Source organism: Streptopelia decaocto (assembly GCF_964273445.1).
Source record: "Streptopelia decaocto genome assembly, chromosome: 3".
Classification (NCBI taxonomy): domain Eukaryota; kingdom Metazoa; phylum Chordata; class Aves; order Columbiformes; family Columbidae; genus Streptopelia; species Streptopelia decaocto.
Genome location: NC_138656.1, coordinates 42037684 through 42050675, shown reverse-complemented (window position 1 = coordinate 42050675; position 12992 = coordinate 42037684). Strand labels below are relative to the sequence as shown.

At 41.2% G+C, this 12992-nt stretch overlaps 1 protein-coding gene across 2 annotated transcripts in view; it reads right to left on the bottom strand.

Annotated features, from left to right (window-relative positions):
- Positions 1–12066, bottom strand: part of ERO1B (endoplasmic reticulum oxidoreductase 1 beta) — a 33258-nt gene extending 21192 nt beyond the window's left edge. For both annotated transcript variants that reach the window (XM_082049383.1, XM_082049384.1), the window contains exons 1-4: positions 11653–12066; positions 7012–7131; positions 1829–1912; positions 1410–1451 (exon numbers count right to left, since the gene is read on the bottom strand). In XM_082049383.1, the coding sequence (XP_081905509.1) occupies positions 1410–1451; positions 1829–1912; positions 7012–7131; positions 11653–11751 (345 nt within the window). In that variant the 5' untranslated portion in view covers positions 11752–12066. The remainder of the gene's footprint in view (positions 1–1409; positions 1452–1828; positions 1913–7011; positions 7132–11652) is intronic.
- Between the last annotated feature and the right edge of the window lie 926 nt (positions 12067–12992).

The window sequence follows — 12992 nt, the reverse complement described above, 5'->3', positions numbered from 1 at the left end:
AAACAGTCTTTAACGTCTTAGAATGCCTCTTTAGGAGGCACTACGGTGTTCCAGGAGTCAGTTTCTCTGCAATCAAGCTTGGAAGAGAACAGAGTCAATGTAAAAGAGAACTGGCAACATGTTATGGATAATCTAAAGATTATGGATAATCTAAAACCCTAGATCTTCTGTCTAGAGATAGTGCAAAAGTTTTCCCAGAACAACCAAAGTTGCTTGTCCTGAAACAGTGAATGACTGACATTTAAGTCATGTCAGTGAGAAAGATATTTTTTCTCTGATCACCAGAAACCTTTCAATGAAGAGGCACACTTCAGTTTGAGTACATATGTATAAACAGGAGCCAAGACTCCTTCCTGAGCTAAAGCTTGGGCAGACTTGTCTGCACTGTTCATGACAGCAGGACACAGAAGTCATCAATTCACAATGAAGTATTCCTCTCAGCTATTTTCAGTGATCTTTCTTGATATAAAGTCTACACCTAATGCCAATAGCCATTTACAATATGGTGAGCTACATTCAGGTGAGGCAAGCACCAACTGTGACTGCCCAGTGAGGTGAAAAATACTGGGGAGGATGGAGGTATGATAGTTAAGCAACGGTAAGTAGGGGTCTACAACACAGCCAATGCACTCAACAGGAAGACCTCTCATTTGGGCACCATTACTCCATCAACTGCAAAAATTCTTATCCTTGTGCAGTGAGTTCGGGATTTGGGGGCAGAGGAGAGTTGTTTCTTTTTCTGCTCTGACCTTTTTTCTGGGCATGTATACCCTCTCTACTTTTCTGGCTTTGCTAAGATCACTTGGTGATTTAGGAAAGATGACTTGGAAAGAAGCAAGCAAAAGCCAACAGCACATACTGACTACTTAATCTAGCACTGACCACTTTAGCCTAAAGACCAAATCATTTTTAGACTAATAACCGTCTCAACATTAGACGTGGCAAAACTACATATAATTGTTAAGGTTCTTTTAACACTAGAGGTTGTGATTATATATGATTCTTACAAAAGACTGCGCTGCTACTACCCTGTGCATCTTAGCCTAGGCCCTATAGAAGGTGGCCTGTACTCAGAAATGAACAAAATATTTTGCATCAGGCATTCTATGGCCACATACTGCTATCGCTGGTCATTCATTGAGGCAGTCTGCACCAGCTATCAAGCTGTGACAGACTCAGAATGACACAACAGTATCAGCTATGTCAGAAACACTATTATATGTAAAAGTGAAAATGTAAAGCCATGTACAGGAACTGATCAGTTATGGTAACGTTATGTTAACAATTTCATCACTATGCCAAGACTGAAGGTTTGTAAAAAGTCACACCACGACTGTAATGTTAAGGTTTTAAAAAACAAAGAAAAACACCACTACCAGAAAGAACTTGTATAATAAATGAATACTTACTTTATTAGTGCTCCCAGCCTTAATTCCAACAGGTATTTTGCTCTAAAAACAAAAAATAAATCACAGTTTTACACTGTTCGTAGAAATGATTGTCTGATTAAAATCTACAAATCAAATATTACAGAGGTCAAAGCAAACTTGCTTTTAAATAATTAACTTTCTCCTTTACCTTCTCAAGATTATATATCCGAAACAGTGCTAGAGCTTAAAAGAGACTTATTCTTAATGTTTTATTGGTAAAATGACTAAGACCTTAAAAAATATTTTGGTTGAATTTCTGCTTCTGAAATTGAAAATAATTTTATTGTCACTCCTTTATTTAAATTTAAGTTCTCATTAGTAAATATTGTTAGTCACTGCAAATTCACAAACCTTTTAACCAAATGACCTTTTTCTGTTTCATATTATTCGATCCATACCTCAGGACAAGGCTCTACATGACAGTCTTTGATAGAACAGTGGCCATCATCAGCCCAAAACGGGCACGGTCTCTTCAGGTTGACCTACACATACAAACCCAAAAGTTTACAATCAACACTTATATAAGGCAACTTTAAAGAAAAAGCTCTCAGTACCAAGAAATCCTTTCAAATTAAAGGAGAGGATACAAGGAAAAAGGATTAAATTTAGTACTTAAACTGGGGTGGGGAGCGGTGTGCAGGTTTGGTCTATTGGTTGGTTTCTTTTAACTACTCTACCTCTGAGCATATAAGCTGAAAGTTGCCAGAGAGGAATTGTTAGTGATAATGGTCTCCAATGGACACATAGTATATGAAATCACAAATTAAATCTCTCACCACTAATATCACTTCAAAGCAGTAAATAAGCTATCAGAAAGAAGGCAAATCAGCCATATGCAACCATAAAATGGTTGTATTTACAATCCGTTGTACTATACTGACCAAGAAAACACATTTGATAAAGGACAGACTAGTGCACAAGTTTATTAACTAAAATAAGCAGTTGGATGATTTCAGGTTTCAAGCAATAAAACCAGGCAATCTTTACTACACATCATAACTGGTCAAGGAAGAAAGAGTATTATAATGGCCTCCAATTATAGAGCAGCCCCCCTAAGAATTGGCAAATGAACTCTAAATCATTAACTTGGAGTCCACTGCATATGGTACCTGAAGGGTTCCTGCTATGATAAAAGAAACAGATTACTCAATCTTTTAATTTGGAGAAAACCTGAAATCACTGAGCAGCCTTGAACAATTATTCCATTTAAAAAAACCCTTTATGGTTCAAACACATTCAACTGCCAGAGTACATTTATACTGGACCAGTAATTTGCTTTAAGTGGCCTTTTTTGGGGGGTAATACAGTAACAGAAGCCCAATGGCTGCATTCACTGAATTGTCAAACCAAAACCTCAACAACAGATAAATTAATCAAATTCATTTTTTTCCCCAGCATTATACATATCACACTAACCAAAAGAAAAACTAGACAAAAGTATGCCTCTGATACAAATGGGGTACAATACAAAGAATCTCGGATCAATTGTAGCCAGATTTTACTCTCCCCTCCAGTCTATTCACTTAATTTTGACAGCTAAGAAAAATCAAAACCATGCACAAAAATTCAAGAAACAACCTTTAATGCTTGAAGGATAAACTGTTCTGAGGCACTATGTACCCAAATTAAAGCACAACAAAAAGAATTGCCTCTTTAAGTGTTCTCTCGATACCACAAAAGATCTCCAAAGAACAAAACTTAATGTTTGACTTGCTCAGCTGCCCTTTATTATACTAAATTGCTCTACCAAACCTTTCAGCAAGTTCTTTCTGTATTTTCAAAACACATATACAAAGTTAACTACTATATAGCATCTGAAGGAAAGACTGATTTCCAAGTATCAATTTTGATTTACTTATTTAGCATGACTGGGGATTATAAATTCAGATTCAAAAAGTTAGAGAGATTCCTCAGTCAAAAAACAAGACATTAAGCAGATGGTACAACTTCTTAGGAGTGATGACAACCATCTTCTAGTTGCAGTTCAAGCCATGCTAGCATAGATACATTAAAAGTAGAGATTTTAGGTCACTTCCTGCCTGTTTCCTCTATTCAATCCACAAACACCACCCCTAGAAAAAAAAAACAAAAAAAGTAAAATTTTATAATTTTTTGTACTTCTTCACTCATCTTTAAGTAAAGCACAAAAAGTATTACATTTTACATGACCTTCACAATGAGACCTATTATATGAAACATGCTCTTCCTACCAATTTCTACCAATAAAAGGACCAGCTAACAGACTACAACCTTCTTCAAAGTAAACTGTAACAATAAAAAAATGCTAACATACTTGAGATGCAAGTAACTAGGCAGTCGCTATTCTGACACAGAGGAACACTGTAAATAAAAGAATGCTGCTGTCTAAACTGCAGATTAATTCAGAAAGAACACTTGCAAATCAAGATATACTATTTCCAGAATGACTCAAGAGCACTGAAAACCAGTGCACACACAGTTCTGAGAGACACTGCGGCTGTATAGCACTTGTACTTTAACCAATACCAATCATGCGTTGACTACACAGAACTTCCTTATACTTTCTTCAGGGTGTGAAGTATTAGATCTCATTATTATCTTTTGAAGCATTATTCAATATTTGTCACAGATTCAAAGTTAGGTTCCTTATCAAGAGGCTTCCATAGTTTGTGTGTTTTGACGTATAAAACTACACAGAGACAAAATAATTTATTCCCTTATTTCTTTCACTAAGAAGTGTTCCATTAACCATATAGAAACCACCTAGCACAGTTTCATCAAGCTTTTAAAAGTCAGAGAAAATTTTAAAATAAAAAATTAGATAGCCCGTTCGTTCAGCATTATAGACTACATTTAGAGTTATTTTATGGCTATTGAACTAGTAACACAACAGGAATACTGTGACTGTAGTTACAAAAGCTCATGATCTGAATTCCTATTACAAATTAAATTACTTCAGAGTAGGAGTGTTTTTACTCCCAGAACAAGTATACTCCCCTATGCATATTCAGTATTTAGCTATACTGTAGTTGACCCGGATGATCATTGCCTACCCTCATAATCTCCACATCCATCTATGTGCTTAATAGCAACTCCATGATTCTCTGCAGGGCCATCAAAAAAACTGTTGCATATTCAGAGTGGAAAAGGTAAAAAACATTCTGACTTAGTTTTCTTGTTCAACACAGATTCTTCCCTGTCACAACTGGAAGTATTAGATAATGTGTGGTGATGGGTGGACTGCACACTGGCCTTTGTAATTGCCCATCCTTTAGGAAGATCAGTATGAAAGATGAGGTAGGATGGCAACACTATTTAAGTATAATCTGCAGAACTGCTGTTGAAATGATTAGCAGCTCTAGATTTGCAGGGTGAAAATAGGATTGTATAAAACCCTGTATATGTGTTGCTCCTCTGTTTTATACCTTTCCGTTGTCTCTGGAGAATTTAATTACCACTACAATGTGATGTATTATCACTGTAGTTGCACATATCTTGTTTCTCCTGAAAAGTGAAGTCAGAGCTGTATCATGTAGCAGGAGGAGATTCAGAATGAAGTTACACATTACTGCTTGCTAAGCCTAGAAATTGAAGATTCTAGCACTTTTCTTCTCCTTCCTCACATTCATAACCCCACCTTGCATGTGTTTAATACTTGTCTGATTCCGGATCAGCTAGATAACTTGCTACATCCTAGGGAAAACAAAACCAAACCAACCAAACCCAAATATCCAAACTAAAAATCTACCAGGTTAAAGAGATGCATTGGCCTAATGCACAGTCAGACAAGCCCAAGAAAGAAAAACACAGAAGGGGCAGGACAGTCTGCTCTTAAGGAGTGTAACCTCCTTTTTCCAGTGACAGGCAATCATCTGATTATCTCAGAACGCAACTCATTTTCAATTTAAGCACATCTGAAACCAGAAGTATCAGGCTTCAAAAGTCTTATTTTACTCATCAGATTCTAATACAGAGAAAGAAAAATGTTTAAAGTAATAAAAAAGTGATATTACATACTACTTGAAAATTCACAGAATCACAGAATGTTAGGGATTGAAAGGGACCTCAAAAGATCATCTAGTCCAATCCCCCTGCTTGAGCAGGAACACTTAGATGAGGCTACACAGAATGTGTCCAGGCGGGTTTTGAACGTCTGCAGAGTAGGAGACTCCACAACCTCCCTGGGCAGCCTGGTCCAGTGTGCTGTCACCCTCACTGAGAAGAAGTTTCTTCTCATATTTAAGTGGAACCTCTTGTGTTCTAATTTGAACCCATTACCCTTTGTCCTACCATTGGTTGTCACTGAGAAGAGCCTGGCTCCATCCTCATGGCACTCACCCTTTATATATTTATAAACATTAATAAGGTCACCCCTCAGTCTCCTCCAAACTAAAGAGACCCAGCTCCCTCAGCCTTTCTTTGTAAGGGAGGTGCTCCACTCCATCATCTTCATGGCCCTGGACTCTCTCCAGCAGTCTCCCTGTCCTTGAACTGAGGGGCCCAGAACTGGACACAATATTCCAGGTGTGGTCTCACCAGGGCAGAGCAGAGGGGGAGGAGAACCTCCCTTGACCTACTAACCACCCCCCTTCTAATACACCCCAGGATGCCATTGGCCTTCCTGGCCACAAGGGCACAGTGCTGGCTCATGGTCATCCTGATGTCCACCATGACCCCCAGGTCCCTTTCCCCTACACTGCTCTCTAATAGGTCATTCCCCAACCTACACTGGAACCTGGGGTTGTTCCTACCCAGATGCAATACTCTACACCTTCCCTTGTTATATTTAATTAAATTTTTCCCCACCCACCCAACTCTCCAGCCTGTCCAGGTCTCGCTGGATAGCAGCACAGCCTTCTGGCATGTCAGCCACTCCTCCCAGTTTGGTGTCATTAGCAAACTTGCTGATAGTACACTCTATTCCCTCATCCAAATCATCGATGAATATATTGAATAATACCAGCCCCAGTACTGACTCTTGAGGCACTCAACTAGATACAGGCCTCCAACTAGACTCTGCACCATTGACCACAACTCTCTGGCTTCTTCCCTTCAGCCAGTTCACAGTCCACCTCACTACCCGATTGTCCAGACCACACTCCCTCAGTTTAGCTGTAAGGATGCTGTGGGAGACTGTGTCAAATACTTTACTGAAGTCAAGGTATTTTTACGTATTTTTCAAAGGAATAATGATTCTCTAGGTAGAGAACTCAGCAACTTACAAGAAAAGGAAATCACTGCAATATTTCAATTTAAAATTACCCACATTTCTTAGAAGACAAGTACTGCATGGTGTCAGAAAGTTGGTAATATACAATACTTTTCCAGATGAAGCAGTATAAAGATACTACCTTTAAAGTTACCACTTATCAGTTGAATGAACGCAGTCATGCTTTACTGTCACTGACTCCAGGATTAACATAGCAAACATGACATATTGCCAACATAACTGTCAGGGACTGAAAACCTGCTACAACCAAATTAAAGAGCTGTGGGCTTCTAAAAGCCAACTTAATATTGACAAGTTGATTTTATATGTAATCCTCCCTATATTTTAAAATTTTTATTTAAATTATTCAGGGAAACACCATTCTAATTGTACCTTGTAATATCTGAAGTAATCACGTTCTTGCAGTTTCTGTATTTTCGGGAAGATCTTGAAAGTATTGAAGTCATCGATGCTTTCTATGTCACATAAACAATCATCCAGGACTCCTGTGAGCTATTAAAAAAATACATACAATTTTTAATAAAAATGCAATATTAACTACAGGAAAATATGACAGTCAAAAGAAATACCGTGAAATGCAGTTCCATAGCAAATAATTTATTTCTCATAACTAAAATACTCTACAGGATACTTTACACACTCAGAATTAGAAAACAGACCTTAGCACTTTTTTTCAAGCTTAAGTCCACCTCCAACTACAATGCTGAATCAAAGTTCGCCAGATTAACACTTTCAGCCCTGAAATTTGTTGACAGATTCAGCATATAGAACTTTCTGCAGAATGATCAGTAAGATTTTTCATATTATGAACACATGGTATATTAGCACAGAGTTGAATACCAAGTATTCTCCCACCAAACACTTATTAGTTGATTTGCCAAAAAATACCACAATAACACACCCTCATTTTATTTTTATAATTCTTCCCAAAGTGTAAGAACACTCCAACTAGTTTCCTTAGAGACATGCAAGAAAGGGGAACAGGTACTTTTGTGCCCCAAAAGTTAGTAACTTCGAATTTAAATTCTACAAATAAATACTAGGAAAACCAGAAACAGGCACTTCTGTTGTAAGGCTGTAGATCTGTTTTGAAATTTGCAGGTCCCATCCCTGTTCTTGTGCCAGGTCAGTGAGCTGGTTCAAGGTACTGCACTAGCTTAAGACCACTTTTACGAAAAGGAGTGCTGACAAGTGCAGAAGCGTTACTGCCAGCATGGGAGAGGAATGTGGGACCATGCAATTAGCAGAGAGAACAGGCCCAACTAACTTATCAGACTAAGCTACAGCAATACTTTGCTGAGATCCTGACAGTGTCTAAGCAGAAAGGGGAAAAAAGTTTAAAGGCTTTAGACATATCTAAGGGAATGGAACCCAACACTGTTGCTAACTACTACTAGTCTTCAGCCAGACAGAAAATCCATTGACATACATGATGGCCTAGAAAGCATATAAAATAGGAAAGCCCACACATCTTATATCTTGCATGGTCTTAGAAGAACTTTTAATTATTAGAAGGTTATGTGCAAAAGGAGACAAAAAATATTTTATGGCATTTTTTTTTCTCCACAGGTTTCACATAAATGAGATTACAAAATCATCTGATCTGTTTTATGCATGATAAATCACTCCACTACTTCACAGAACAGATACTCTTATATAACCAAGCTTGATGGAAAAGAGTCACTAGAAACCGAATTGCAGGCTTCTGCTCTTTTATGAAGCATAAAAGTGGCCTGGAAAATGGATTTCCCCCAACCCCCTGTGAGAATAAAGAAGTGAGGGTAAGGAAGTAAAGCATTTAAGTAGAAAATTCACCTTACATAGATCCTACTTTTCCCAAGGCACTAAATAGGCAGTCACAATTCTGCAGAGTAGATAAGGCAGTGAAGTAAAACTCATTTAAGGGAAGTTACCCAAAGTCTTTCACGCTGTTGTGCTTGCCTTGTTAATGTTATCTATCTTTAAACCTGGGCAAACAGCTATAAAAGAGACTATTTGTAATTACAGGTTTTTCACGAAGCCAAGAAATCTCACAGCCCACATGACTACCAACTTCAAAGTCAGAAGACAAAACTTCTTATTACTGATACTTACAGAAATACCCCCCATCCCGCATTTTAATCTATAATTACTCCAGTCACACATAGGCAGAAATTAATTTTGCAGTCTTAACAGGTAACACCATACCACAAAACAAACAGTAGTACAATTAATTATAATATAAAAAGGCAAAAAGATAACTGAACATTTTGCTCAAATACTATTAAACTGAACAAACAGAATAAACCTTATGTGAAGAGCAATAATTTATTAAGCTGAAAGCAATAAGAAAGATCTGAGAAATTTTCTTTGGACTCAGTAGATAAAGAGGAGGAAACTATTTTGATTACCACCTCAGGAAAATAGCCACTGCTCACAAAAATATTTATACCATCTATGCAAAACTGAAAAAGCTTTTTCAGTGGAAAAATGTTCCAAATAAACATGCGGTAGTTACACTCAGTGTCAAATCCCCATGGGAAAATAAAAAGCTGCTGTCTTTTTATTCAACTAAAACAGCAAACTAGTGGAGGTCACATCTTTACCAGATGTATCTGATAAAAATCTTGATTCTAAGAACATTTTCAAAGTACAGTACAGTTTATTTAGAACATTATGAAGCTTCAGAAATAAGCCCTCCCCAAAAATTAGAACTAGTCTAAGAAATTATTAAGAGAAAAATTAATTTAGAGTGACAAGACCAAGCAAATGAAATTCTAAATTGCTTTCTCACACCGTTTCAAAACTGGAACAGTGGGCTCCTTGTATACATAAAATAGCAAAATCAATGTTTCCTTGGAAGTCATGCTCTAAAATTAAACTATGCTATATCTGTACCAAACCACAATTCAAAAAATGGGCTGACAGCACATATGAAACACCAATATCACACACCAGTGGAGTCAATTCATCGCTAACTAATACAATAGCCACGCAGGCTTCAAGTAGCCCAGTTAAGAGGTTTTTTTATTAGTCCAGGTGTAGTCTTCAGTGCTCTCACTTGCACAATGATGGAACACTCTAAGCACATGCAGAAAATGATTCCATTTTTGTTCCACCGGATCTTCCAGTGGATTATTTCTCAAACTGGAGACATCAAAATAAGAACAGTGTATTACACAGTTAAAATTCTGTATTGCAGGACCTATGTTGCTATTCACACAATTGGCACTTTGCCTTTTTTTAATTAAACTATACTAGTTAACTTAGTTCACAAATACAGAGCCAAACTGTAGTGTAAGTTATCACACCTTTTATTACAATGGACAAGTATCAAGCTTGCTTTTCACCTTGAACTCTACGATAAACCTCAAAAGCATTAGCCTACTATAATTTGTGTTCAAGAAGTTGTTTGATATTGAATAGCTGCTATTTCTTCTATATTTCCATATGTTTATCAAATATTTCCATGTATTGTCAAACCTAGCTTAGTTCTTGTACAGATATCAGAGCTGTACTGGAGATGTTAAACTTCTAACTTATCTGCTCCAAGATAAATAAGCTTTTCGGAAGAAAAGGTCAAAGTCCAACCTGCCTCAATTTATCCTTATGAAATCTGGAAAAAGAAACATATTCAGCACTTCGACATTAAGAAAAACCTGAATAAATGCGTATACTAACAAGCAATCTACTAATACAAACAACCTTATTAGTGTTATTAGGTGGTTGTACTTTAATTGCCTCAAGGATTAGAAGACCACCTTGTTTTCTTCCTTAATGTTTTACTTTGCTATAGCTGCAGAATGACAGAAAAACTATAGGTAACATGAGTCCAAGAACTAATGGCTAGCTCATCTTTTCCCTGCACAAGTCACACTCTAGGTATTTAAACTCTGAATACAATATGCTAACAATTTTACAAAATAGCGACGACCAGCCTCTTTGCCAAGCATCATAAGAAGACCATACCAGTTTGTTAAGAGCTTCTTTAAGAATCTCAATTCAATTAGCATCTAGTTACTCTAAAACAGCTACTAAAATAAGGCATTTTTAAACCTGAGAAAAACTTACAATAGAAAAAAACTGCAATAAAAGCTATCTGTGCCAGAATACTCTAGTCACTGCCTTGGATGGTCACAACACAACATGTTACACAAAGCAGAAATTTAGAAAATTTAAAAAAAATAATAATCAGGTACAGAAAACAAACTTTGCTCCACATGGACATCATGTTTCCATATAAACTCACTCAAATGTCTTTGGCCCAGCTGAAACCCTTCCCTACTTGACACCAGCTATTATTTCAGCCACAGTCATGCTGATGATGATGAACAGCAAACTCCCAACTACAAACACCTGTCATTCTAAAACTGCAAAGGCATTTTACAGAAAGAAGGTGTGTTCTCACCCTTCTCTGTAATGTGGACAAACACACACAACCTAAACACAAGCCAAGCCTGGGCACTAGAATTATCATTCAAACATACGGCTTCTCATCAACTTCATAAGGACACCGAAGTTTCTGCCTAAAGTCAAGTATATGACCCAAACCAAAGTTCCTCACCACAACACCCCACAGGCAGCAAGCAGTGTTACCTAGATTAAACAACTCTTTGGTGTACCTGGACCACTATTCAACTATACTACCAGTGACTCCCAGGTCAACCTGCTTCTCCCCTCACTGCAGCAGCGGGGCCCCACGACACGGAGGCTCCCAACTGCCCGGCCCCATCTGCACCCGAGCAAGCAGCAGCCGCAGGATACTAAAAAGGACACGGGCTACAGACTCCAGCGAGGGATCCCCAGACTTCGCCGGAGGCTGCACAACGCACGGCCCGAAACTGCCCTCTCCCCCACGACCCTCCCAAGAGCCCTCACCGCGTCCTGCAGCCCGCGACCGGGAGGACCTCTGCTTTCCCTCCCCTCAGGCGGAGGATCGCAGCCCTTCCCACGGCCAGCGGGGCAGCCCTGACCGGCCACGCTCCCCGCCCGCCATGAGGCGGGCGCATCGTCCCATCTGCCACTGGTTCCTACCTGGGCCTCCGCTGTCAGGACGCAGCCAAGCACCGCCAGCAGCCGCGCTGCCAACCGCGCCCTCGCCGCTGTGCCCCAGACGGCACCGCCGCCGCTCATGCTGCTGTCGCTGCTGCTGCCGCCGCCGCTCCGCCCGCCGCCGCTCCGCCCGCCGCGGCTGACGGGGGAGGGCGGCCCTCGCCCCGCCGCGCAGCAGCCGCCGCCGCCGCCACAGGAAGGAGCCGGACGAGCTGAGGGTCGGCGGCGGTGGCAGCGTCTCCTGCTGCCTGCAGCGGGACCCGTCGGGCGGGGGCGCCGCGCCCGTCTCAACCTGCCCGCGCACTGCCGCCGTCACAGCACCGCCGCGCGCACACGGTCCTCTCGCGCGGCCGCCGCCACCCGCACAACCGCCCCAGCGCCCGCTCCTCTGGCAGCCGCGCGGCATCCCGGGAGCTGTAGTCCCCGCGCGCGCGCAACCGCCGTTGTGGCGCGTGGCCCAATGGGAGAGGACCACGCGCTCCTCCAAAACAAGCGGCGAGGGAGGAGCCGCAGAGCGTGTGCGCGCGGCCGGGGCGGGGGCGGCGCGCGTGGACGCATGAGGGGAGGCGCGAGTCCCGTGAGGAGAGACGAGCGCGGCAGCGGCGCCGAACGGCACTGGGGCAGCCGCGGCCGGTAATGGGCGGCGGTGCGGGCCGGGGCCGCGCTGCCCCTGCGCTGCCCCTGCGCTGCCCCTGCGCTGCCCCTGCGCTGCCCCTGCGCTGCCCCTGCGCTGCCCCTGCGCTGCCCCTGCGCTGCCCCTGCGCTGCCCCTGCGCTGCCCCTGCGCTGCCCGGTTGCGTTAGGCAGCGGCGCACCCCGCCCGTCCCCCTGGCCCGACCCGCCGTAGGGCGGGCAGAAGGGGGCGGCTGCCGGCAAGTTAAAATGTTCGGTGTTCACCTGCGCCCGAGTCCCGCCTTCGGCCGGCTGTCTCACAGAGAATAAAAAGTAATTCTGGAGACTTCTTCTTCTCCTGATGCTGAAAGGTGCTGGGAAGTGGCCTAGAGATGAATTGTGTTCATTGTTTAGTAGTGGCTTTTTTCTTTCAGGTTAAACTGCCCCTTTCTTTCAGTACAGGTTTTTTTTTTTTTTTAATGTGGAGCTGTTTATTTAAAGATGGGCACACATTATTTTTAACACCAAGAAGTACAGGTAGATAGGAAAGGTGTCTTTGCCTTGTCCGATTCTCTTTGTCCCTTTGAGAGCAAGGCTGAAAGTTAATGGAAAAGCTACAGACTCTCCATGGACCGGCTTTTTTTTTTGTAGTTCTTATTTTAGTTGTAACCTCACACACACTTTTTTCCGTAGAGGCACAGGCAGCAAATT